The 26,875-nt window shown below is 40.8% G+C and overlaps 1 protein-coding gene across 8 annotated transcripts in view; it reads right to left on the bottom strand.

The window, feature by feature from the left end:
• The window catches only part of zgc:154075 (uncharacterized protein LOC556929 homolog), a 261,564-nt gene that overhangs the window by 75,786 nt on the left and 158,903 nt on the right, over positions 1-26,875 (bottom strand). For all 8 annotated transcript variants that reach the window (XM_043675943.1, XM_043675939.1, XM_043675941.1 and 5 more), the window contains one exon: positions 26,689-26,790. In XM_043675943.1, coding sequence (XP_043531878.1) covers positions 26,689-26,790 — 102 coding nt within the window. The remainder of the gene's footprint in view (positions 1-26,688; positions 26,791-26,875) is intronic.

The following is a 26,875-nucleotide window of genomic DNA, read 5'->3' as shown; positions in this document are numbered from 1 at the left end:
GAAAGGCAAGGACTGATTAGGGAGAGTCAGCATGGCTTTGTGCGTGGGAAATCATGCCTCACAAACTTGATTGAGTTTTTTGAAGAAGTAACAAAGAAGATTGATGAGGGCAGAGCAGTAGATGTTCGACCATGTTCCCCATGGGAGACTGATTAGCAAGGTTAGATCTCGTGGAATACAGGGAGAACTGTCCATTTGGATACAGAACTGGCTCGAAGGTAGAAGACAGAGGGTGGTGGTGGAGAGTTGTTTTTCAGACTGGAGGCCTGTGACCAGTGGAGTGCCACAAGGATCGGTGCTGGGCCCTCTACCTTTTGTCATTTACATAAATGATTTGGATGCGAGCATAAGAGATACAGTTAGTAAGTTTGCAGATGACACCAAAATTGGAGGTGTCGTGGACAGTGAAGAGCGTTACCTCAGATTACAACTGGATCTGGACCAGATGGACCAATGGGTTGAGAAGTGGCAGATGGAGTTTAATTCAGATAAATGCGAGGTGCTGCATTTTGGGAGAGCAAATCTTAGCAGGACTGTACACTTAATGGTAAGGTCCTAGGGAGTGTTGCTGAACAAAGAGACCTTGGAGTGCAGGTTCACAGCTCCTTGAAAGTGGAGTCGCAGGTAGATAGGATAGTGAAGGCAGCATTTGGTTGCTTTCCTTTATTGGTCAGAGTATTGACCACAGGAGTTGGGAGGTCATGTTGCGGCTGTACAGGACATTGGTTAGGCCACTGTTGGAATATTGCATACAGTTCTGGTCTCCTTCCTATTGGAAAGATGTTGTGAAACTTGAAAGGGTTCAGAAAAGATTTACAAGGATTTTGCCAGGGTTGGAGGATCTGAGCTACAGGGAGCGGCTGAACAGGCTGGGGCTGTTTTCCCTGAATCATAGAAGTCTGAGGGGTGACCTTATAGAGGTTTACAAAATTATGAGGGTCATGAATAGGATAAATAGGCAAAGTCTTTTCCCTGGTGTCGGGGAGTCCAGAACTAGAGGGCATAGGTTTAGGGTGAGAGGGGAAAGATATAGAACATAGAACATTACTGCGCAATACAGTCCCTTTGGCCCTCGATGTTGCGCCGCCCTGTCATACTAATCTGAAGCCCATCCCACCTACACTATTCCATGTACATCACATGCCTGTCCAATGACGACTTAAGTGCACTTAAACTTGGCAAATCTACTACAGTTGCAGGCAAAGCATTCCATACCCTTGCTACTCTCTGAGTAAAGAAGTATAAAAGAGACCTAAGGGGCAACATTTTCACACAGAGGGTGGTAGTTGTATGGAATGAGCTGCCAGAGGATGTGGTGGAGGCTGGTACAATTGCAACATTTAAGAGGCATTTGGATGGGTATATGAATAGGAAGGGTTTGGAGGGATATGGGCCGGGTGCTGGCAGGTGGGACTAGATTGGGTTGGGATATCTGGTCGGCATGGACAGGTTGGACCGAAGGGTCTGTTTCCATGCTGTACATCTCTATGTCTCTATCACTCTAAGTGCTGCTTAACAGCATATTTTGATGACACCTTTATCACGTTACTGATGATTATGGGGAGACTAATGGGGTGGTAATTGGTTGGGTTCAATTTGTCCTGGTTTTTGAGTATTGGATATACCCGGGCAATTTCCACATGGTCAGATAAATGTCAGTATTGCAGCTGTACTGGAACAGCCTGGCTAAGGGCACAGCAAATTCTCAAGCACAAGTCTTCAGGCCTGTTTTCAAAGTATTATCAGTACCCATAGTCTTTGCAGTATCCAATGCCTCCAGCTGTTTCTTGATATGACATGGAGTGAATTGAATTGAATGGGCTGAAGACTGGCATTTCAATGCTCGGGACTTTCAAAGAAGGCTGAGATGGATTTGGCATTTGGCACTTCTGCTTGAAGAGTGTTGTGAATACTTCTGCTTTAATCTTTTGCATTGATGGGCTGGGTTCCCCATTATTAAGAATGGGGATATTTGCGGAGTATCCTTCTCCAGCTGGTTGACTAATTGTCCATCACCATCCACAGCTGGATGTGAGAGCGCTGCAGAGCACAAATCAGATTTATTGATTGTGGAATCACTTAGCCTTGTCAATCACTTGCTGCTGATGCTATTTGTCATGCGAAGTGGTATTATGCCGTTGTTTCAACAAGTCGTCAACTCATTTTTACGTATGCCTGCTGCTGATCCAGGCATACCCTCCATTATCGCAACAACACTCTTCTCTATCTCCAGGTTTCAACACTTCACCCCATCTCATAAAATACCCCGCTTGAGTTGAGCTAACCTACAGAATGAGTGGCTAACCATTCAACATTAGATGCCTAAAGGCCAGAATGAAGACCACAATAATTTCTGTCACTGAGCTGCAATATGTAGACAACACATGCATGTGTGCACACTCAGATGCAGTGCTACAGACCACTGTTGATGTATTTGCCAAGGAGTATGAGAGAATGGACCTCAGACTAAACATTCAGAAAACAAAGATTTTCTATCAGCTCGCTAATGGCACATAACAACGTCCATGGCCATCAAAATTCAGGGTGAGCCCCTGGACAATGTGAATCATTTGCCTGCCCTTGAAGAATCCTATGAACATGAGCAAATATTTATAATGACATCCAACTCGACTCTATGTGCCAGTGTAGGAAGTCCAAGGAACAGAATTTTTTTTTTACATCTGAGACCGCAAACTCAGCACCAAGATCATGGTCTACAAAACAGCTGTAGTTCCCATCCTTCTGGAAACATGGACCACATACAGCAAACACCGCAAATCCCTGCAGAGTTACACCAGTGCTGCCTTCGCCAAAAACCACAAATATACCAGCAGGATAGGCATACCAATATGAGCTTCCTCTCCTAGGCCAATAACCCCAGTATCGAGACAATGGTCACACACCGCCACCTGCCAATGGGCAGTCCACACTTTTTGCATGTTTGACAGAAGACTCCTGAACAAGTGCTCTACTCCAAGCTCCACGATAGTCAGCAATCACAAGGAGGACAGAGGAAACAGTACAGGGACACCCTGAACAATTGCAACATCCCCAAGACACGCAAGGAGAAGAAGCATCTGTGAAGGCACCGACTACTTTAAATAAACTAAGTACATAGGAGCCAAGAGTAAGCAGGGGAAGGAGAATACAGAATCCAGAGCATTCAACCCATCTGTTACATCAAACACTACCTGCCCCACCTGTGACAAAGTCTGAGGCTTCAGCATTGGATTTTTCTGCCACTGCAGAAACTGCCCCCTAAAAAGCAGAAGAAAGTCATCCTCAGTCCTAAAGGATTGCCGAAGAAAGCAGAAGGACAGATGCATTCGTGACAGGCGGATTGGTGTGCATGAGGTTAAGTATGCTTTTCCCTCTTGTTACTTCACCACCTGTTGCAGTCCCCAAGCAGTTACTTCCTTTAGGAATTAATCAGCTCGGTCAGCTGTGGTGCTGCTCTCTTAGTAATGGAAATTGAGATTGCCCACCCACAGAGCATGCTATGCTGCTCTCAATGCTTCCTCCAAGTACTGTTCAATATGAAGGAGAACTGACTCATCAGCTGGGGGTGGGGTCAGTATGTGATATCAGAAGGAAGTTTTCTTGACCATGATGGTCTGATGCCATGAGACTTCATTGGATTCTGCCAGGCAAGAATAAATACTGAGCGTCTTTCAGTAGTCAGTTGCAGTGAATGGGTGAAAGCCAAAACAGGGAGAGAGCACCCAGTTCTGGGCACACAATCTGCAAAGCCTGCAGGGCTTTGATTTAATTTGATTTTTTTTTTGTCACATGTATTTATTACAAATACAGTGAGAACTGTTGATTAGCGTTGCTAATCTCTGGCGCCATTTTAAATCACATAATATAGAACCCCTCCCGGGTGAATAATAATGGGGGCTGTAGGGAGGCTGAGTAAACGTACCTATCTGCTATTGACAAGGTGCATCTTCTGAGGACCTGAGGTTGGAAAGTCCTACCTTCCAAGAGTTACTGCCTATCAGAGCCCAGCAGTTTGTTTGCTCACCAACATCATGAGGCTGATGATGGTCATTCCTTTGAGTTCTCAAATCCTTTTCACCATAAGTCAGATCATGTATGCAAGCCTAGATTTTGCTACAATAACATTCAATAAGTTCAATACTACAGATGATAAAGCACCACCCCATGACTGGCACCTCGTCAACCATCTTAAATTGCTCTGTTCACCATTGGTGCAATGTATCAACAAAGTGTACCATCTGAAAATACAATGCAACAACATGCCAAAACTTCCTAATTATTACCTTAAATCCACAATGTCTATGGCCTAGAATGACAAAAGCAACAGGCACAAGGGAACAGTATCACTTCCACAAGTACAAATAGAAACAGCAACAGATCTTTCCTGAATGAATAAAAAGTGAAAACGTGAATTAGATGCAGTTGCGGTATGAAACTCTGGACTGGAATAGTTGATAATGTGGCTTTAAAAACAAATCTCCTTTGAACACTCAATTTACACTTTCCTAACACCCTTCATTCCCCCTTAGTTGCTAAGCAACTAAATGTAATTTACAATTTGGTTCAATGCACCAATAAACAATACAGTTTCCTTTCAAAGGCAGCAATCAAACACAGTTCCCCACGCAGCAACTACTGATTAGTTTGTTTTAGATTATAGGACACAGTTAATACACAAACATATTTTACTGAATAATGATTCAAAATTGTCCATGAACATGAGAGATTAAATGATTCTTGAAATTGGTCACAGAATTGAGAAAGTTGTGCAGCATACATAAAGAAGCTAACATTAAGTATCAACCATCATTTCCATTTAGAGACAGGGCATTCTGCAATCTTTCTCTTGCACAATTGCAATTCTCAGGCTGCCTACAGCACTTATTCAAATATACAAATTTGCAAAATGATCTATCAAAATTGAAATTTTGTTGTAGTGCATCAGTATATGCACAAATCACAAGAACACAAAACTGTGCAGGTGCAGAGGAAGGCCACTTGGTCCACCTTGACTGACACCAGAGTCAAGTTACAGATGATTCAAACACAATATGGACTGAGACCCACACAAATGACATACAGAGTCAGATGTACAGCATGGAATCAAACCCTTCAGTCTAACTTGTCCCTGCCAATCAGATATCCTAACTAAGTCTAATCCCATTTGACAACATTTGGACCATATTCCTTGAAATCTTTCCTATTCATATACCCATCCAGATGTCATTTAAATATTGTAATTGTATCGGCCTCCACCACTTTCTCTCGCAGCTCAATCCACATACTGTATATACCACCCTGTGAAAAACCTGCCCTTTAGGTGCCTTATAAATCTTTCCTCTCACCTTAAACCAATGCCCATGCTCTCTAGGTTTAGACTCCCCCACCCCAGGGAAAAGTCTTTTTACCCTATCTATGCCCCTCATGATTCTATTAATCTCTGTAAAGTCACCTCTCAGCCTCCAATGCTCCAGGGAAAATAAAACCCGGTCTAATCAGCCTCTCACTATAGCTCAAACTCTCCAACCCTGGCCATATCCTTCTAAATCTTTTCCTGAATTCTCCCAAGTTTTGCAGCATCCTTCCTGTAGCAGAGAGATCAGAACTGCAGACAGTATTCCAAAAGTGGCCTAATCAATGTCCTGTACAGCTGCAACATGACATCCCGACTCCTATACTCAATGCTCTGACCAATGCATACCAAATGCCTTCTTAACTATCCTATCTGTATCTCCACTTTCAAGGAACTATGAACGTGCACTCAAAGGTCTCTGTTTGGCAACACTCCAAGACATTACCATTAAGTGTATAAGTACTGCCCTGATTTGCCTTTCCAAAATACAGCACCTCACATGTATTTAAATTAAACTCCATTGGCCCATCTGATCAAGATCCAGTTGTTCTGAGGTAACCATCTTCTGTATTCATTTGGTATTGTTCAGCTGGTGGCAAGAAGAGCATCCATGTCAGATGGCTCTTGCGCAGCCAGAGAGTCAATCCCTCTGCATTTGACAAGGTTCTGCATGGTAGACCAGTTAGCAAGGTTAGATCACATGGAATTCAGGGAGAGCGAGCCATTTGTATACAAAAGTGGCTTGAAGGTAGGAGACAGAGAGTGATGGTGGCGGGGTGTTTTTCAGACTGCATCCCTGTGACCAGCAGTGTGCAGCAAGAATTGATGCTGGATCCACTGCTTTTTGTCATTTATATAAATTGTTTCAATGTGAATAAGTTTGCAGATGACACCAAAATTGGTGGTGTGGTAGACAGTAAATAAGGTTATCTTGTAATACAACAGGACCTTGATCATGTAGGTCATTGGCCAGGAGCAGCAGATGGAGTTGAATTTAGATGAATGTGAGATGTTGCATTTTGCTCAAGCAAATCATGGCAGGACTGTAGGGTCCTGGGGTGTGTTACTCAAAGAGCACAGGTGCAGGTTCATAGTTCCTTGAAGGTGGAGTCACAGGTAGACAAGGTAGCGTAGTATGCTTGCCTTTATTGGTCAATGTGTTGAGTATAGGAGTTGGGATGTCATATTGTGGTTGTACAGAACATTGTATTCCAGAAGTGGCCCAACCAGTGTTCAATTCTGGTCTCCCTGTTATAGGAAAGATGTTGTTAAACTTGAAAGGGCACAGAGAAGATTTACAAGGATGTTGCTGTGTTGGAGGGTTTGAGCTATAGGGAGGGGCTGAATAGGCTGGGGCTATTTTCCCTGGAGGATCAGAGGCTGAGGGGTGATGTTATAAAATAATGAAGGGCATGGAGAGGGTGAATATGCAAGGTCTTTTTTCCCAGGATAGGAAGTCCAAAACTAGTGAGTTTAAGGTGAGAGGGAAAAGATATAAAAGAGACCTAAAAGGACAACTTTTTCCACACAGAGGGCCGTGCATGTACAGAATGAGCTGTGAGAGGAAGTAGTGGAAGCTAGTACAGTTATAACATTTAAAAGGCATCTGGATGAGTACATGAATAGAAATGGTTTAGAGGGATACAAATGCGACTAGATTAATTTAATATATCTGGTCAACATGGACAAGTTGGACTGAAGGGTCTGTTTCCATGCTATACAACTCTATGAGCATCTTTGTGGCAGCTACAGTTTTGTGAAACAGTGTTGCCAATTTCCTTCTGTAAAGCACCTTACAAGGTGTGGAAAGTGGTCAGAGTTTCACCCCAAACAACTCTAATGTAGGACTCACTGGTCAATGGGCTATCACTAATGGCACACCGAAATAAACATTAACTACTGCAACACAGGAAAACTGGATAAAAACAAATCAATACTGTAATAGATGGAAGTGAATGTATTTGTTGTACTGGAGCATTGTTCTGAGGTATGCAAGACATTTTGAACCAGAACACGTCATTTGCGAGTTTTCCTACTTTTTCCTACAGGAAAGCAACATCTTTCATCAAGTAGGTGATCTTCGATCTGTCCAAAACTAGCTGGTCATCCAGTATAAAGGACCATTGATGACAGAGAGTTGGATACTGGTACATTCTAAAGTTCAGAACTAGTTGCTGAGGGATGTACTGAACCTTGGGGTAGTTGCTACAAAGGCTAAGTGGTCAAAGGACATTGTACAAAAGGTTCTCCTGCTTTAGGGTGGAAACCAGTTAAAACCCTTCGAGCTGAATGCAATCAAGATCATTTGACTTAAAAAGATGCAAGTACAACTTTCAAGTATATAACCTGTGCAGCGAGGCACATCTACTATATTTGTAAGAAACTGATCTGTATTATTTTGTCTAAAAATTATGTTTTAACTTTTACATAAATGTACATTTATGAATAAAGTATATCTTTGAAAACATGTTCACTTAACAGGATTGCTGAGACTTCAGGATGATCTTAAATACCATTGTGAAGAATTCAGGAAAAAAATCACAGACATGAAAATGCATTTTCTTTCGACCATCATTGTTTATTATTTACAATTGTAATTTATTATAAAAATGTTAGATTTGGATAAAATAGTTGTTTGGCTGAACAAAGTGCTTGGTATTGGGAATTTATACAATGAAACATCCAGGAAAATGTGTTGATTTATTCATAACATTTGTAGAAGAACATAATGCAATGCAGATGGTACACATTGCTGCAAATAGATGGTGCAGATAATGAATGCTCAAGGTAATCATTGGGATGCAGATCAAGCAAGGTTGCTTTGTATTGGGTAGTGTTGGTTTTCTTGAGTAATGTTAGAGCTCAAAAGATCATTGTTCCTCTAAGTTGCAAAGCTGCTGAGCATGTAGACACATCGATTTCTGGTTCCAGAAGTCACTGCTGCACATGGATCTTGGAGATCCACAGAGTGGCAGGAAAATTTAGAGGGAATGTAGGTCCTTAATTCTGCTTTTTAGATGTGCACAGGTTGGAAAATAAGTTAGAGAGAGTTGCTTGCTATAGAATGCCCAGGTTTTGACCTGCTATTGTAGCCATAGTATTTTTATGATCATCCAGCTTCTAATCAATGATAACCTCCAGTGTCTTGATAGTCTTTGGGATTTCCCTGAACTGTCAGTACACATACTGACCTGTCAACATAAAGTGGCCTAGTGAGGGCCATTAAGTAAGTGTTAAAGGCGATTCAATTATTGCAATTTCACTTTCTAGAATAAACCACAAAAAAAAAATCAAAAGCATCACAGAACTATTTTGAGATGGAAATAAGCCAAAACAGTTTTTAATCTCTAAATTCATCTGTTCTAAGCCTTCCTTTCAGTTCTGCAATTAGCTGAACTCTCATTTTTAAATGACAAAGAAAAGGAAGCCAACGTATAAAGTGCAGCCCTTTGCATAACCAGCTTCCATTTATTTTGTTACCTTTGTGCTTTTTAAAACAAAAATTATGCCTTCTCCTCTTCATCTGTTTTGAACAAGCTCATACCTGCAAAGGGCTAGCAGGAGAATCCAGCTCCCGACTTCCCTTAAGTACAGCAGGATGCAACACAAGTCTTTTTAATACATTCTGCCCAGCAGGAATAAAGGTTGGGGATTTATTTTTAAACAATGTTATATACCCTGTCTGATAATTTATTCCACTGACTTCAAAGCCCTGCTCCAACCAGGTTAAAAATTCCTCCATTAATTTTTAAAATTCAAAAGTTCCTGCAACTGATTTACCTTCACAATCTGATCATCTGCTTTCTGTGTTATCTAAATGTATGGGTTTCAGGACTGTACATGACAGGGTGGAAAGCACAGAACTCTTAATTAAATAAAGAGGGCAGTAGATTCATATGCAATAGAATGAGAAGACTTTCATTTATATTGTACTTCTACGTTCTGTCAGGCCATGTTAAAGTGCACCATTACTCATCACGCTTTTGAAACTATGCCTTTATTTGATCAGGGTTAATATAGTTTGTGTCATTTACTGAGATAAATGTAGGTTAGCTCATCAGCAAATGATTGCAGCTCACCCCCAAATGGTATCTTTGACATCAATGTCAACACATGCAGGATCTTGGTTTAACATTTCATCTGTAAACTGACATCTGAAAATGGAGCACATTGCTCAATACTGTACTGAAATGGCAGCATAGATGATATACTCATGTCCCTGCAGTACTGATTGAACTTTGGGACATTTCTACAAGATGTTTTACAATATCATGTAAATAAAAGTCTTCTTTCATGTGTGCTTGCCTTCAATGTTCTTTTAGTTCCAGCCAGCTGGGACAGGAACTAGGAATCTGAAATGAGAGGCTGCTTCACAGCTTTAATGTGGTTCACATTTTTTAATTGCAACTCTGTGGCTCAACACGAACAACACTACAAGAGATTCAAGTTAAACAGATGATTTGAATGTTAACAAATGCGGTAGAATCGCCTGATCAATATGCACTGCTCACGGCAATCTTCCTAAGATTTAGCAATATAAAATACTCAAGACACTATTTCAAAGAACGTGGGAGTTCTCCCTGGAGTCCTGACAACATTTATCCCTTAACCAACATCAATAAAACAGGTTATTTGGTAATTATCATTTAGTTGTTTGTGGAACCTTGCTGTGTACATATGTACTGCACATTTCCTACATTGCAAGACTGAGCATACTTTAAAAGTACTATATAAATGCAAATTAGCCAGTTTTCTATGTAATCATTGTTTTATAGATAGATATGGAGAACATTTTGTGCACAGCAAGGTCCGACACACAGCAGTGGGATAAATTAATGATTAATAAGTTTTTGGTAATGTTGGATGAGAGGTGGACATTGACCAGAATACCTTGTTCTTTGAATTGTGCCATCGCTCTTTTACAGCCAAATGAACATGAAAAATTGCACTTTTGACAGTTTGCTCAGTGCTGCACTGAAATTTCAGCTCCATTGTGCACATGTACTTGCGTATCTTTGTGATATGGGGGACTGAGGACAAGGTTTTGGTGGAAGAGCTTTCCCGATGTTGATGAATGAGAGCAGTAAATTGATTAGCATTCCTACTTATGACATTTGGCTTCATGGTTGGTAGGTTGGCATGACGGTTCAATGCCTCACAGTGCCAGGGACCTGGGATTAGGGACCTATTCCAGCCTTGGGCAAGTGTATGGAGTTTGCATATTCTCACTGTGGTCTGTGTGGGCTTCTGCAGAATACTCTGGTTTCTCCCACAGTCCAAAGTTGTGCAGGTTAGGTGGATTAGCTATGCTAAATTGTCCTGTCGTGTCCAGGGATGGGTAGGTTAGGTAGATGAGACACGATAAATGCAGGGTTACGGGGACAAAATAGTAGCAGGGGGCTTGGTCTGGGTGGGCAGCTCTTCGGAAAATCAGTACAGACTTGGTAGACCAAATGGCCTTTTTCTGCACTACAGGATTACATGACTAAAGGCAACTCAGCTGATCCTCAACTCCACAGCACAGTACAAGCAATTTTCTTTATTATTTAATCAGATCAAGGCAAAAAGCTGAAGTAGTATATTATTACCCTATTAAATTCCCAAAGTAACTGAGTAAATGGTATAACAATGATTTAACTCTACAGTTTGTATATTATTTAAAATCATATAACTAGTCATTCAGAACAAACTATTGGAGAAGATAAAAATGATCCATTGGTTTGTGGAACCTACTTTGCTACTGACACATACAGGTGAACAAGCTGTTTTGGGAAGCATGTATGTGTTAATTTCAAGTCTGCAATCAGGATGTATATATGAAAAGTATATATTCTGCCAGTTCACCACCCTCATCTGCCTGTCTGAGCTTTTTCTCACTTTGAACAATTTCTCCTTTAGCTTGTTTCACTTTCTTCAAATAAAAGTCATGATTTGGAGGTGCCAATGTTGGACTGGTGTGAACAAAATTAAAAATCACTCAACACCAGGTTATAGTGTTGGAAGCACTCGCTTCCATTCCAACACCCGCATCTCCAAGTCATTCTAAAAGATGAGAGACTTAAACAATCCAGGTCTTTTTCAATATATAATTTCAGTTGTGTCACACTGTAAACGTTTGCTATAAATTCTGTGTCTTACAATCTTATACTCCACAACCACCTGAAGAAAGAGCTGTGATCCAAAAGCTAGTGCTTCCAAATAAGCCTGTTGGACTTTAACCTGGTGTTGTGTGAATTTTAACTTCAATTAAAAGGTGCATCTATGGGTACTGGTTATGGGGCTAACTTTTACTTGTTCCAGTCCTACTCGGGCCCTATCCCACAATACGTTCTTTAGTACAGTTATGACTGCAATGGTGTCACTTCCTGTCTTCATTCAAAACTGAAAAAATTAAGCAAATGTGCTTTCACATTCACATTTTTCAATCTAGATTTACTTACAGCCGTGATTGACAGAGGCCTCGGCCACATCTGACTAATTTCCCATACTTCTGCTCTTACCCCTACCCCTCCCTGGCTCATGATAAGGTTCCCCCTTATTGTCACTTTGCACCTTATATTTCTGCATTCAAATGATCATTCTCCTTCATTTTCATCACCTCAAACATGCTACCACCACAAAAACATATCTTTCTTTACCCACCCCTGTCAGGTTTTAGTCAGGATCATTCCCTCTACAACACCCTGATCCACTAATTCATCACCCCCAATGCCTCATTTCCCTCACCTCCACCCATGAACCTTTCCCATGCAATCACAGACAGGTATAACTTATCTGGCTTTCTTAAATAAAAGTCATGATTTGGAGGTGCCAGTGTTGGACTGAGGTGAACAAAGTTAAAAATCACATAACGCCAGGTTATAATCCAACAGGTTTATTTGGAAGCTTGGCCCCTGTTCATGGCCCCAAACCATCTTTGCTGGTGAAGATGAAGTGATTTACATGTAATTTAAAAAAATTTAGTCTACTGCATTGACTATTCATGTTACAGTCTCCTCTACGCCAAAGGGCCAAACACACAGTTTTGAAGAGAGATCATTAGACTTGACATGTTTACTGTTTATCCACAAATGCTACCAGACCTGAAACAGTGAGGAATTGCTGGAGAAACTCAGGTTTGTGGGGAGAAAGCAGAGTTAATGTTTCAAGTCCAGTGACTTGGTGAGTTTCTCCAGCAATTTCTGTTTTTGTTTCATATATTCAGCATCCACAATTGTGTGTTTTGTTTTAATGCTGCCAATCCTGCTGGGTTTCTCTGTAATTAGTGCCTATCCACTATTGTTTATTACAAGGAAAATAGAATACAACATTTCAATAGACTTCCAAATCACTTACCAGCATACTAGCATTATGTGATTTATGTCCTGGATATCCAGATCCCTCTGCACCATAGAGTTCTGCAATCTATTTCCACTTGAATAACATGCTGCTTTTCTATTCTCCCTGCAGAAGTGGACTAATTCACAACTTTCCACATTATATTCCATCACTTTTACAAAACACTTAAACCATCCAGCCTTACTCCCTATGTACTATTTACAAAACTACTCTCCTACCTACCTTAGGGTCATGAGCAAATTTAGCAGCCATATATTCAGTTGCTTCAAAGTCATTGCTATAGATTGTAAAATACTATAGTTGAAACTCCAGCATGATTTTGCGAAAGGTGCTGGAATCAATCTTTAAGGAGGTTTTGGCTATACACTTGGAAAACTCAAGGAGATTGGCAAAAGTCATCATTGTTTTGTGAAAGGGAAATCACATTTAACCAAGTTATTGGAATTATTTCATTTGGTGCAATAATGAGTGCTGCAGATAAAGGGAAGCCTGTAGATGTACTCTACTTGAATTTCTAGAAGGCATTTGACACAGAACTGCATAAAAGGTTATTGCACAAAGTAGAAGCTCATGGTATGGGGGTAAAGTTAGCATGGATAGAAGAATAGCTGGTTGGCAGAGAACAGAATGCATAAACGGATCCTTGTCCGATTGGCAGAATGTGACAAGTGAAATTCTGCAAGGGTCTGTGGTGGAGCCTTAGCCTTTTACAATTACTTGCAAGAAGGTAGCACACATAACAGTAAGGTCCTAGGGTGTATTGCTGAACAACAAGACATTGGAGTGCAGGTTCATAGCTCCTTGAAAGTGGAGTCACAGGTAGACAGGATAGTGAAGGCAGCATTTGGTATGCTTTCCTTTATTGGTCAGAGTATTGAGTACAGGAGTTGGGAGGTCTTGTTGCGGCTGTACAGGACATTGGTTAGGCCATGTTGGAATATTTTGTGCAATTCTGGTCTCCTTCCTATCAGAAGGATGTTGTGAAACTTGAAAGGGTTCAGAAAAGATTTACAAGGATGTTGCCAGGGTTGGAGGATTTGAGCTATAGGGAAAGGTTGAATAGACTTAGGGTTGTTTTCCCTAGAGCGTCAGAGGCTGAGGGGTGAACTCATCGAGGTTTATAAAATTATGAGTGACATGGATAGGATAAACAGACAAAGTTTTTCCCTGGGGTGGAAGAGTCCAGAACTAGAGGGCATAGATTTAGTGTGAGAGGGGAAAGATATAAAAGAGACCCATATCCTAAAAGTGTGCAGATTTGCTCTCCTTAATTAAGGAAGGATGTAAATATTCCCTCTATCTGCAGCGCACATTATTCCACCAAATGAAAGAATTTCAATAAATTGGTTAAAATTGATTTCCCTTTCACAAAACAATGATGGCATTTCAGAGGGGAAGTTACTGGAATGGAATGAGGGGCTTATCTTCTAAGGAAAGGTTGAATAGGCTGGGTTTGTTACGACTGGAATTTAGATGTGTGAGAGAGGCATGACTTGATTAATTATGTGGACAAGATGAATATGGAAAGAATGTTTCCTGTTGTGATTGGGATTGCCCTTTTATGTCAGTGATAAGGAGAATTTTTGATTATGTAACTTTTGAACTCTCTGCCTCGGAAGACACTGGAGGCAACATTGCTGAATATTTTTGAGGGGGAGTTAGGTATTTTTTATTAGGCAAGGGAATCAAAGGTTATCAGGGTAGATGTCAATATGTAATTCAAAACACAAACAGATCAACCATGATCTTATTAAATAGCAGAGCAGGCTCAAGGGACTGAATAATCTATTTCGGTTCCTAACCCTTATGTTCGTATGACCACTGTGGCACTCCACTCATTATATCTTGCCAATCCAAAAATGACCCACTTATTCCTACTGCTTCTTGTTAGCTTACTGATCCTTAATGCATGCTAATATTTTAACAGCTATACCATTGCTTTGTGTAGTAATGTTTAATGTGGTATGTGTCTTTTATCAAATGCTTTTAAGAAATCCAAGTACCCCATATCTAAAACTTTCCTTTTATCCACATTATTAGAATTCTTTTGAGGAAATCTAAACAAACTAGTCAAATTCAATTTCACTTTCATAAAACCACATTGAAAATTTCAATGTAATCAGGCAGAGGCAAAGTGCCATACTATAGATTCCAGCATATTCCTTAAAGCAGATGATCAACTTTAAGTTTCCTACATTCTATTTTCCCCCAACCTTGAATAGAAGAGATATATTCACTATTTTCCATTCTCTTGCAACCTTGCCAGAGTCCAGGCAATTTTTGGAAAATTAAAACCAATGCATCCACAGTCTCAGCAGCCACATGTTCTAAGATCCTAGGATGAATTCAAATCAGGACCTTGAGATTTGTCAGCATTTAGCGCTATTAATTTTCTCAGTACCCTTTCCCTTAACTTTGCAACTGTTTTAAGTTGCACCTATTTTTCCAATTGATTTGAATTTTGAGATGTTATTAGATATTGAGCATAAGGAAGTTCTGATTTACTGCCAGCCTACATTCAAGAAATGCAGTACTCAGATGACCAGGTTTCCAAGGTCCTGGACCTTACCCTAATGAATTGCAACAAAACAATTCAAGAACACCTACAAAGTGCTATCCCTTTCCCCTAACCTCTGACATCACATGATCCATTTAGATGCTTGTTTGGTATGCTTTCCTTTATTGGTCAGAGTATTGAGTACAGGAGTTGGAAGGTCATGTTGCAGCTGTACAGGACATTGGTTAGGCCACTGTTGGAATATTGTGTGCAATTCTGGTCTCTTTACTATCAGAAAGATGTTGTGATATTTGAAAGGGTTCAGAAAAGATTTACAAGGATGTTGCCAGGGTTGGAGGGTTTGAGCTATAGGGAGAGGCTGAACAGGCTGGGGCTGTTTTTCCCTGGAGCATCGGAGGCTGAAGGGTGACCTTATTGAGGTTTACAAAATTATAGGGGAATGGATAGGGTAAATAGGCAAAGCCTTTTCCCTGGGGTCGGTGAGTCCAGAACTAGAGGACATAGGTTTAGGGTGAGAGGGGAAAGATATAAAAGTGACCTAAGGGGCAACTTTTTCACACAGAGGGTGGTACGGGTATGGAATGAGCTGCCAGAGGAAGTGGTGGAGGCTGGTACAATTGCAACATTTAAGAGGCATTTGGATGTGTATATGAATAGGAAGGGTTTGGAGGGATATGGGCCAGGTGCTGGCAGGTGGGACTAGATTGAGTTGGGATATCTGGTATTGACGGGTTGGACCGAAGGGTCTGTTTCCATGCTGTACATCTCTATGACCTTTAAATAAAAGTGCTCTACTTGGCTGTTTCATGAGAATAAATATACTTTTGAAAAGCTATTAAAGCATTACAAACTCCACTCCTTCATACCAGCCAGGTAAATAGTTAAAAATCACACAACACTAGGTTATAGTCCAACAAATTTATTTGGAAGCACTAGCTTTCAGAGTGCTGCTCCTTCATCAGCAGGTTGTGGAGTATAAGATTGAAAGACACAGAACTTATAGCAAAAGTTTACAGTGTGATGTAACTGAAGTTATATATTGAAAAAGAACTGGATTGCTTATTAAGTCTCTCATCTTCTAGAATGACCATGTTGGTTTCAGTTCTTTCATATGTAAATCACAGAACTTTTTTTAGAAGTTACATTCTGAAGTGAACTTTAACAATTGGTGTCATGTTGGCCCAGATAATGCATCGAAGGTGTGAACTGCCCTGTGTGAGACGATGCTCAACTCATCGACCTCCAGTTCCAACATGGGCCAACATGACACCAATCCAGGTCTTTTTCAATATATAATTTCAGTTACATCACACTGTAAACTTTTGCTATAGATTCTGTGTCTTACAATTTTATACTTCACCACCACCTGATGAAGGAGCAGCGCTCCAAAAGCTAGTGCTTCCAAATAAACCTGTTGGATTATAACCTGGTGTTGTGTGATTTTTAACTTTGTACATCCCAGCCCAACACTGGCACATCCAAATCAGGTAAATATATATATATTATTAAATTGTATGTATTGCACCTTTTACTGCTACTTAGTTCAATGAATTTGCCCTAGTGTTTTTTTCCCTCATTATCATAGTGAGGCCTGCTAAAAAATGATGAGAATTTTTGGAAAGAAAAAGGAACAGCATGAAGGGCAGTTAAAGCAATCACCAAAAAGTTGACAGCATTTCACTGCAACAAAAAGGTTGGACCTCATATTCAAATGAGTTAGTCAAGCCCAGAGTAACAACAAGCATCCTCCTCTTCCACTAGGATTAATGATACAAGTGTAAATATGACTACTAGATTCATGAATATGATGTGTTCTTGCAGTTGTGTGCACATTAGCAGACATGAACTAGCTTTTAAAGGAGCCAATAGAAAGTTTTACTTGCCACACAACAGGAACTTTTTAGCTTGAAAGAACTTCTGTTAAGTTTGATCCATTTCTTGCCAAACACATGATATTTCCACTATCAGTGTCTTTTCTGTTCAAATCATACCTTTTTTTTGATAATGTTATGCTGGTTCTTAGATTTGACAGAGCTGAGGGCCTCATTGTCTTAATCCGTACCTGGCTGACTGACTTATTCTCCTTGCTAACAAATGGGAGAAAATATAGGTAAAATTAGCAAAAAAAAAGTCTTGTACTTGAAGAATTGTACTGCAGCTGGTTTGGCAGGAATAGAGAACCCTGGATGACAAGAGACGTGAGGTTTTGACCAGAAAAAAAAAGGCATGGCTCAGATACAGGCAGCTGGGATCAAGGGAATACAGGAGTTTACTGAAGAAGGAAATCAGGAGGATGAAAAGAGGACACGAGTTATCCCTGGCTGAGAAAATTAGGGGCAATTCAAAGAAGTACTTTAAGTGTATTAAAGGAAAAAGAATAATGAGAGAGAGAGAATAGGCCCCTCAAGGACCAAAATAGACATGTATGCATAGAACCACAGGAGATGGGAGAGGTACTCAATGAATATTTTTCCTATGTTTACCATGGAGGAAGACAAGACGACTTGGGGACAGGCGATATCACAGTAGAGGTCGTGTTGGATGTATTAGAATGTATGAAGGTGGATAAATCTCCTGGTCCTGACCAGATATATCAAAGAACAAGAGGCTAGAGAATAAATTGTGGGGGCCCTTGCTGATATTTTTGCATCATCATTAGCCACAAGAAAAGCCTGACAATTATAGACCAACAAGCTTAACATCTGTGATGGTAAGTTACTTGAGAAGATTATAGGGATAAGATATACATGCATTTGGAAAGACAGGGTTTGATTAGGAGTAGTCCGCATGGCTTTGTGAGTGGGAAATCATGCCTCTAATATTTGTTAGAGTTCTTTGACGAAGTGACCAGGAAGGTTAATGAGGGCAGTGTGGTAGATGTAGTCTATATGGACGTCAGTAAGGCCTTTAATAAGGCACATGGTAGGCTGCTCTGGGAGGTTAGATCGCATGGAATCCAGGGCAAGCTGGCAAAATTGGATACAAAATTGGCTTGATGGTAGGAAGCAGAGGCTAATAGTGAAAGGATGCTCATCGGACTGGAGGCCTGTCACGAGTGGAGTATCTCAAGTGTTGGTGCTGGGCCCATTACGGTTTGTTATCTATATCAATGATTTGGATGAGAATGTACAAGGGGCATGATTAGTAAGTTTGCTGATGACACTAAAATAGGCAGTATTGTGGACAGTGAGGAAAGTTATCAGATATTGCAGCTGACCTTGATCAGCTGGGGAAGTGGGCCAAGAAATGATAAACTGAGCTTAATTTAGATAAGTGTGAGAGCTTGCATTTTGGAAAGTCAAATCAAGATAGGAGTTTCATGGCGAATGGTAGGTCCTTGAGGAGTGCAGTGGAACAGAGGGATTCAGGTTCACAGTTTTCTGAAAGTGGAGTCACAGGTAGACAGGGCAGTGAAGAGACTTTGGCACACTTGCCTTCATCAGTCAGGGTATTCAATATAGAAGTTGGGAAGTTATGTTGCGGTTACACAGGATGTTGGTGAGACTGTACTTAGAGTATTGTGTTCAGTTTTGGCCATCTTGTTATAGGAAGAATGTTACTAAATTGGAAAGAATGCAAAAAAAAACTACAAGGATGTTGCCTGGACTTAATGGTCTGAGTTATAGGAAGACATTGGACAAGCTAGGATTTTTTTCGTTAGAGTGTAAGAGACTGAGAGGAGAACCTTATAGATGTATATAAAGATCATGAGAGGCATGGATAGACTGAGTGCATTCACCCTTTTTCCCAGGGTTGGGGAATCAAGAACAAGAGGGAATCAGTTTAAGGTTAGAGGGGAAAGAATAAAAGGGAACCTCAGGGGCAACTTTTTTTCCTGTAAAACACAGACAGTGGTATGCATATGGAATGAGCTGCCAGCGGAAGTGATTGAAGCAGGTATATTAACAACATTTAAAAGTCTTTGCAACAAATACATGGATAGGAAAGGATTAGAAGGATATGGGCCATGTGCAGGGAAATAGGCTTAGTATGGACGGACATTTTGGTCAGCATGGACTGATTTGGGCCAAAGGGGCTGTCTCTGTGCTATAGGACTCTATGCAACAGATTCTGCCCATCTGAGATGGAGAAAGAAAACTGGTAAAAGTAAAAAGCTGAGGAATATTGTAAATAAAGATGCCTCAACTAACCATTCATGTAAAGTTTTTGAGCATATTTATGTTCGGGTTTGCATATGAACTTCACACTGTGAAAAAGAACTAATTTCATACAATTTCTGGTCAAAACATACACTGAATGAAGGCTTAACAAAGCAAATTGTTTAATAAGTAAACAACTTGTCTTATTATAACTGATCAAGAGCTATACCAAATTATTGTCAGTGTAAAAAGAACAGAACAATCATAGTTTAAAGCAACAGCAGACCATAACCCAAGCAATGTCTCATTGATCTTCACACCCATTCACAGAACCAATGAAACAACTCCTAAAATGTCAGCGGTAAGACAAAAAAAACCTGTTGTTGATTTCAAAATTACACAAAGAAAACTGTAAAATGATTAATTGAAATTGCACATCGTAATTCAAAATATAAGCATTGAATAAGACAAGACATTCGAGGTAGTGTGCAAAATTTTGTTTCAAATTTAGCAAGTACAGCACATGTTCCTAAAAGAACTATAGGTGGAAATTTTGGTTGGTGAACTTCAGTCAACACTGTATTATTTTTAAACAGGTGTTAATTTTTTTGTATTCAAAAGGGTTACTTCCTGTAGAAGAAAACCATACAGGAATGCAACATTAGGACAGTAAACATGTACACAGAGGTGATCTAAGATGACAGCGATCTGATAGGTCTGCTGTGCTGAGCTCTGCACCATAACCCAAGAAAAGTGGTGCTTTCACCCTCCCCCGCTAGCCATTTATAAGAAAAATCAGGAAAATAAAGTTTAAAAAGCACCAAGAACCTTTAAACACTAATTTTAACATTTTGTGAAGATGGTGACGACGACCAAAGGTTAGGGATCGTGAGAATCGCAGCAACAGAGCATTCCCCTACAGTATCAAATGTGCCCATGGCCGCAGAGCCGACCCCCGTGGTAGTGCCTTTGAACCCAATGGTACAGCAGTACTTAGTCTCAGAGTTCATAAAACTCAGAGAGAAAATCAAGTCAGCACTGGAACCAATCTCTGCCATGATACAAAAGCATGAGCTGGAGATCCAAAAGCTTGATCAACACGTGGAGGTGTTGAACAGAGGGCCACAGTGTTGGAAACCGTGGCGCAAAACTAGGAAGGGCAGATCCATGCGCTGGAAAGCCAGGTACGGGCTTTGCTAGACCAGGTTGACAACCTTGAGAATGGAGGTCAAAGAAAAAAAGCTTACGCGAAGGGGAGAATCTGGTCAGCTTCCTGGAGCAATGGCTCCTGCAACTTCTGAGACTGGGAGGGGAAAGTCGGGCCAAGTGCATGTGGAACTGACCCACTGGATCGCGATGTGCAGGCCCGGGTATCGGAGCAGCGCCTCCGCCTGGTCATATAGCACTGGAGTCGTGCTAAGGAGAAGCAAATGATTATGGAAGCCTCCAGAGTGCAGAGAAAAGACTCCCAGGCCCTGGTGCATAACGGGTCAAAAATTATGTTTTTGCAAGACATTTCTGTAATCAGAAAAAGGAAATCCTTTGATGAAGTTAGGAAGAGATTGAGACACCTGAACATTCGACACTCTGTGACGTACCCGGCCGTACTGTGTTTCAGCTATGGTGGGTCTGTTTACAACTTTGACTCAGCAGAGAAAGCAAGCGATTTCTTAGACTCTTTAAAATAGATTGACTGGGTCAAAAAAGAATAAAGGACAATAGCATATCCTCTGCTCTCTCAGTTGTTTAATTTATATGCCTGGCATTGTTCTGACAATGTGTGGAGATGGGGAGGAGGGGGTCCTTTTTATTCCTCCATCTTTCATTCCCTTTCCTGTAATTTTTATTAATTCCTGTTATTCCCTTTGTTCTCTTTGGGCGTGAGGTGCTCATGTTTTTTTTATTAAAGACAAGTGGGGTTGACGTATGGAGGGGATGGGTTGGATGCCCACTTATAATTTACACACATGGAAATTAAAAAAGTTTTCTTTGTTTCTGTATTACTTGGGTGTTAGACACGGCTCTAGCTGGAAGGAGCCATCGTGATATTAGGGATTAGGATGAGTGCCCCCTATGGGGGAAAGAGAGGAAATCTCCAGCTGTTTATTTTCTGTCCAATTTAAAAGAGTAGTGTTCAGTTTTTTTTTGCTTTGGTAGGGTTTGTTGCAGTAGTTTTTAAGATTTTATAAATCCTGTTTTGTCTCCACTCAATGCACTATGAGTAGGCGCAAGTGGGTACTGCAGATGCTGGAGATTAGAGTGTTGCTAGAAAAGCACAGCAGGTCAGGCAGCATCTGAGGAGCAGAAAAATCGGGCATTCCTGATGAAGAGCTTTTGCCTGAAATGTCGATTTTCCTGCACTATGAGTAGGCTTCTTCTTAACGGGGGTGGGATGTTGCGGGCCACTTCAGATGGTTATGGCTCGTTGTTCTGTGTAGACGGTGTACCTGGAACAGGAGGGGGGGGTCATTCACAGGTCAAAACAAAGAAGGTGCTCTTGAATCTCAGAAAGGAGAGGATTGATATTGCTTTAGTAGAAAAAAAATGCACTTGAATGATAAGGAACATCTAAAATTACAGTAGGGAGGGTTTGGCAGGGTACTCATTTCATCTTTTAATTCTCTAAGCAGAGGAGTGGCTATATTAACACAGAGGAACCTCCCATTACAGTAATAGATGAAATTAAGGATGATCATGGGTAGTTTATTATCCTCAAAGCCTTAATTCATGGGGAGGAGTATGGCATCTTGAATGTCTATTGCCCCCGCAGCACACCCTCTTAAATTCTTAACTGATGCATTCTCTAAATTGATGGCTTTTGGGTGTGTTGCATGATTATAGGGGGAGACTATCTCGAGTCCAGAGGTGGCTAGGAGGCCAAGGTGCCTCTTGGGTATCTCCCGCAAACCAAACAGTTTTAGGTAGACTTGTGTGGGGACTTGGGGTTGGAGGATGTGTGGAGATGTCTCCACCTTAATGGTGGGGGTTTTACTTTTTACTCCAAACCCGCACAAGTGCCACACAAAGATCAATATGTCTTTGTTCCATCAATCTGTCTGGACTGGTACTATCCTGCAGGAATGGGAATAAAGCCATTTTGGACCATGTGGCAGTGTACTTGGATTTAAGATCAGGCTGATGGAACAGATACTTGGCATTGGCACACAGATCCATTTCTTTTGAAAGATAGCAAGTTTATTGAATACTTCACAACATAATTTAGGACTTTCTGGGATATTCCCAGATATGGCCAGTAACACATCGATGCTCTAGGAGACCACCAAGGCTTATTTAAGGGGCTTAATTATTTTATACTCAGCAACCAGGAAAAGGTAGAGAGCACAGCAGAGTATACAGGAGGCCCAGCTGAAGGCAGCCGAATATGATAGCCTGTCTTGTGACTAAGTTACAGCAGATCACAGCTCTCTGGGCTGCTCTGAATTCAGTATTCACCCAGGCAGCGAAGAGAGAGGTCACTTTCGCGATGCAAAGACTATTTGAATACGGTGATAAACAAGGTAGATAGTTGGCCTATCTGGCTGGGAAGAAGAGTGCCCCGCAATCCATTATGTCCATTAGGGAAATACTGGTATTCTCGTCTGAGAGTCTAAAAAGATTAATGTAATATTTAGGAAATTTTATGCTAAGCTATACCAGTCTGAGGGCTGAGAGGACGGGTTAGCAAGAATGGAATCCTTTTTTGAGAACTTGGGCCTCTCTGGTATAACTGTAGAGTAAGCCTCCCTTTTGCATGCACCTTTAACAGTACGAGAGATACAAGAGGCGGTAAGGCAGCTCCAAAGTGTCAAAGCACCAGGCTCGGACGGATTTCCAATAAGGAGTTCATAAATATGTTGGCTGAGCCAATATTAGGCATGTACGACCACTCATACAGCCAGGACTGCCTTCTGCCTTCTCTTAGGGAAGCCAATATCTTTCTTATTCTTGAGAGGGAAATTTCCTGAGGACTGTGCTTCATATTGACCTATATCATTACTGAATGTAGACTTCAAGATCCTGTCTAAAATTGTGTTGAGATTGGAGAAGGTACTGCCCTCTATCATAAAGTAGGACTAGACAGGCTTTGTTAAGGATCGCAGTTCTTCTAACAATAGTAGGAGAGTGCTGAATATGGTACAGGTATGTCAGCAGAGCTCAATCCCGGGTTTGGTGGTTTCCTTAGACACAGACTGGGTGGAGTGGCTGTATCTTTTTAATGTCCTGGAACGTTTTGGCCTTGGAGAGGCCTTCGCCAGCTGGGTGGCAGTGCTGTATAGTGACCCTATGGCAGCGGTCCTTACGAATAGCATAAAATCAGATAACTTTATAATTGGGAGATGCAACTGACAAGGGTGTCCTCTTTTGCCGCTGCTATTCACTTTAGTAATCGAACAGCTGTGGAGGCGATTCAAAAGGACTTTAAAATAGTTGCTCCAGAGGTAGGAATGAAGAGCATAAAATCACTTACTACGCTGATGATTTTTTTTGGCTAACCCGACAGTCTGTGCCCCAGCTAATATAAAAGTTAATTTATTTGGCACTTGCTCAGCGTATAAAATTAATTTTACAAAGTCTGAAGCCATGCCAATGGGGGGGTCTGGTGGGAATACCTGACCTGGAAGATGCAACACTATTTCCTTTTCAGTGGTCACCAGTGCGTGGGCACTCTCTTGGCTATACCACCTAGAGAGGGGGCACTTTGGAAGATATGGCAAGACTTTATGGAGTTTGGAACCAGGAACTAGGAGCACATCTCAATGGAAACACAGGAGGCTATCTGGGAGAATGTGAAAAAGATCTTGATTTACAATAAAACGCAGGCCATGCAACTAAAAGTTCTTCACAGGGCCCATATAGCACCAGAGCAGTTAGCATCTCCAGGGTGCCCTAAATGCAAAACAAGGACCGGCACTCTTACACACTGTTTTTGGTCATGCCACAAGATCCATAGGTACTAGGGTGCCATAGCGAATGAGTTGAAAGGGATCCTGGGAACTGAAATCAAAGCGGATCAGGTATCCCTTTTTCTGGGATTGCCGAATCTGCCTTGGCTAGATGAACAAGGGAGGACACTATTCAACATTCTCATATATTGTGCAAGGAAGAACATTTTAATGAGTTGAATATCAGAACACCAACCAAGTCTTACAGGGTAGCACAGATTAGTGAGGGAACACATATCCTAGACTTTCTTACGAATGTGATGCACCAGAAAAAGGACATCACTGACTAGGTAATCAAACACTGGATCAGCTCCTTTTACAAATTATTTAAAAACAAGTGTTTGAAACAATTACTTTCACACTAAAGTCCAAGGCAACACTGAAGTTGTTGTCACCACACTCCTGTATTGTAGCGAGGGCTAAACTATATCACTGACAAATAAAGTGTGCTACAGAACTTTCATCAGCAATGTGTCTAGATTCAATGAGAGGACTATCGAATAAAACTTGTGTCATTCTTTTGACAGCTCCACAAACATTCATGCAAAATCAAACGCCATGAACGGAACAGTGAGAAGATGACCGAAAACAACTCCCTCTCCAGGTCTTGTTTTCTCAACTTTCCAGGAGGCAAGAAACACTGCAAAGACACTCTGAAATATAACAGCATTAACATTAATGACTTGGAGAATTTTGCTAACAATTATTCAAAATAGTGACAACATGTCCATCAAGCAACTTCACAATGTGAATTGCAATGCCTTAATGGTGAAGCAGCATAGAAAAAAAAAGGAAACAAATTCCACATTTCTAATCCTACTATTTTGTATGATATCCTGCCCAATGTGAGTTGAGAATCAGCCTTTCAGTCACATGAAGATCCACAGCAACAATGAGGAGACCTGATGAACAGCCAGTGAGTTCAGAAATCTTAGCAGTGCCACTTAGAACTATGGCCACTGCTGGGACTCCATCTGGGAGATGAAAATGCCTTCGCAGTAGGCAGCCAGTGAATCAAGTAAACTGGGTCTCAGAACGCTGACATATGAAGTCAACCTTGCTGAGTGGTGATGTTGGTGAGTTGAGTGAGTGAAGGTAGTTGTCATGGGTCAACTATTACACCAGATGTTTCTTCCATGATCCAGATTACAAGGAGGATGCCAGGATTCAAAAGGCAATTTCCCTATCCAGCAAATTGGCCACTCAAGTTCAAGTTGCCCTGGTGAGGAACTAAATGCCTCAGTGGTGAGAAGGTAGCAGCACTCCATTTTCCACATTTACTTGCCATTTTATTGCCTACAAACTGTTGCCCAATAGTGAAATCCAGCCTGCTATTGCAATTAACCAATTATACCGCTGTCACAAATAACTGAGAACTCAATACTGATGGTCACTTAATGGTTCAAATGACATTACTGTTTTAATGCAGCCACTGACCAGTTTATTTCCTGCATTAAAATTGTCACAGTGGAATGTGATCCAAACATACAAAGCAGTTATGAACAAATAAATTCCAAATTAGAAAGGCTGCACAAGAAAATGAAATTAGAAGAGGCTGAAGAAAGTGGAGCAAAAATGTAATCAACAATTGATTCTACCGCTTGGTCAAAATTTGGCTAAAGTTTGTCAAAGCTGCTCAACACCAAATCATAATGGTCTTTCCAATGGTTAGACATTCAGCTGATCAATACTGGTCTGACACCAAGAAGTCACACCCCACTTAAACTTTTCCCCCAAAATATATTTTATTCATAATATTTATAAATTACATTACAAAACATTGAGACGAATACTATAGAATTTGCAATAAAATTCAACTTGTCTCTGTACAGCATACAGAGTAACCTCAATTATCTGGCATTCGATTATCCAAATATTGGATTATCTGGCAAGATCGCAATGTACTGGTGCTTGGCTAAATTATGTTATCTGGCATTCGATTATCCGGAATTTGATTAACTCAACGAAATACTCCCCGCCCATGTCCTTCGGATAATCGAGGTTCCTCTGTATTTCACTCTTATGTACTTCATCACAATCATTATAGATGCAATGTTTACAATATACATTCCATTATCAGGTATACAGTCTAAGGGCAACACATTTTAAATTAGAAGTTACCAAAGGTGCCTCAATACAAATTAAATACTCTCAATGTTCATTATCTACATTCTTTGCGAGACACAGCCTGAGACATTTTTGACAGCTTCGAGCCATTCAGTGCACTATGGCTAAAAGGCCTGAGACACGAACTTTACCTATTGATTGTCCTCCAACTTATACCCAACATGAAATACAAAAAACACAAGAGAAGCCCATCCACTCCTTTGGTGTGATATAACATGACTTGCATCATCAAAAAGGGATTCCCACTATTTGTGGCAAAAAAAAGGTAACTAAATATGTAGTCACATAACATGGGAGCTTATCTCCTACCTCAGTTCCATAAATTGTTATTTTCCGAGAAGCCAGTTTTTCAGTGAAAGCCACCATCGTAAAAGCTGCTGTCACTCCTTCCTCAAATTCCATATTCACAACCTGGCAAAAAGATTTACCTTATGAGAACCTTGGTAGCAGTAACTTTCAGGCTACAAAAGCAAGCAATTTAGTTTCCATACAGTGT

Source organism: Chiloscyllium plagiosum, chromosome 34, assembly GCF_004010195.1.
Source record: "Chiloscyllium plagiosum isolate BGI_BamShark_2017 chromosome 34, ASM401019v2, whole genome shotgun sequence".
Classification (NCBI taxonomy): domain Eukaryota; kingdom Metazoa; phylum Chordata; class Chondrichthyes; order Orectolobiformes; family Hemiscylliidae; genus Chiloscyllium; species Chiloscyllium plagiosum.
The sequence above is the reverse complement of the archived record's forward strand: the minus strand, read 5'-3'. Positions and strand labels throughout refer to the sequence as shown.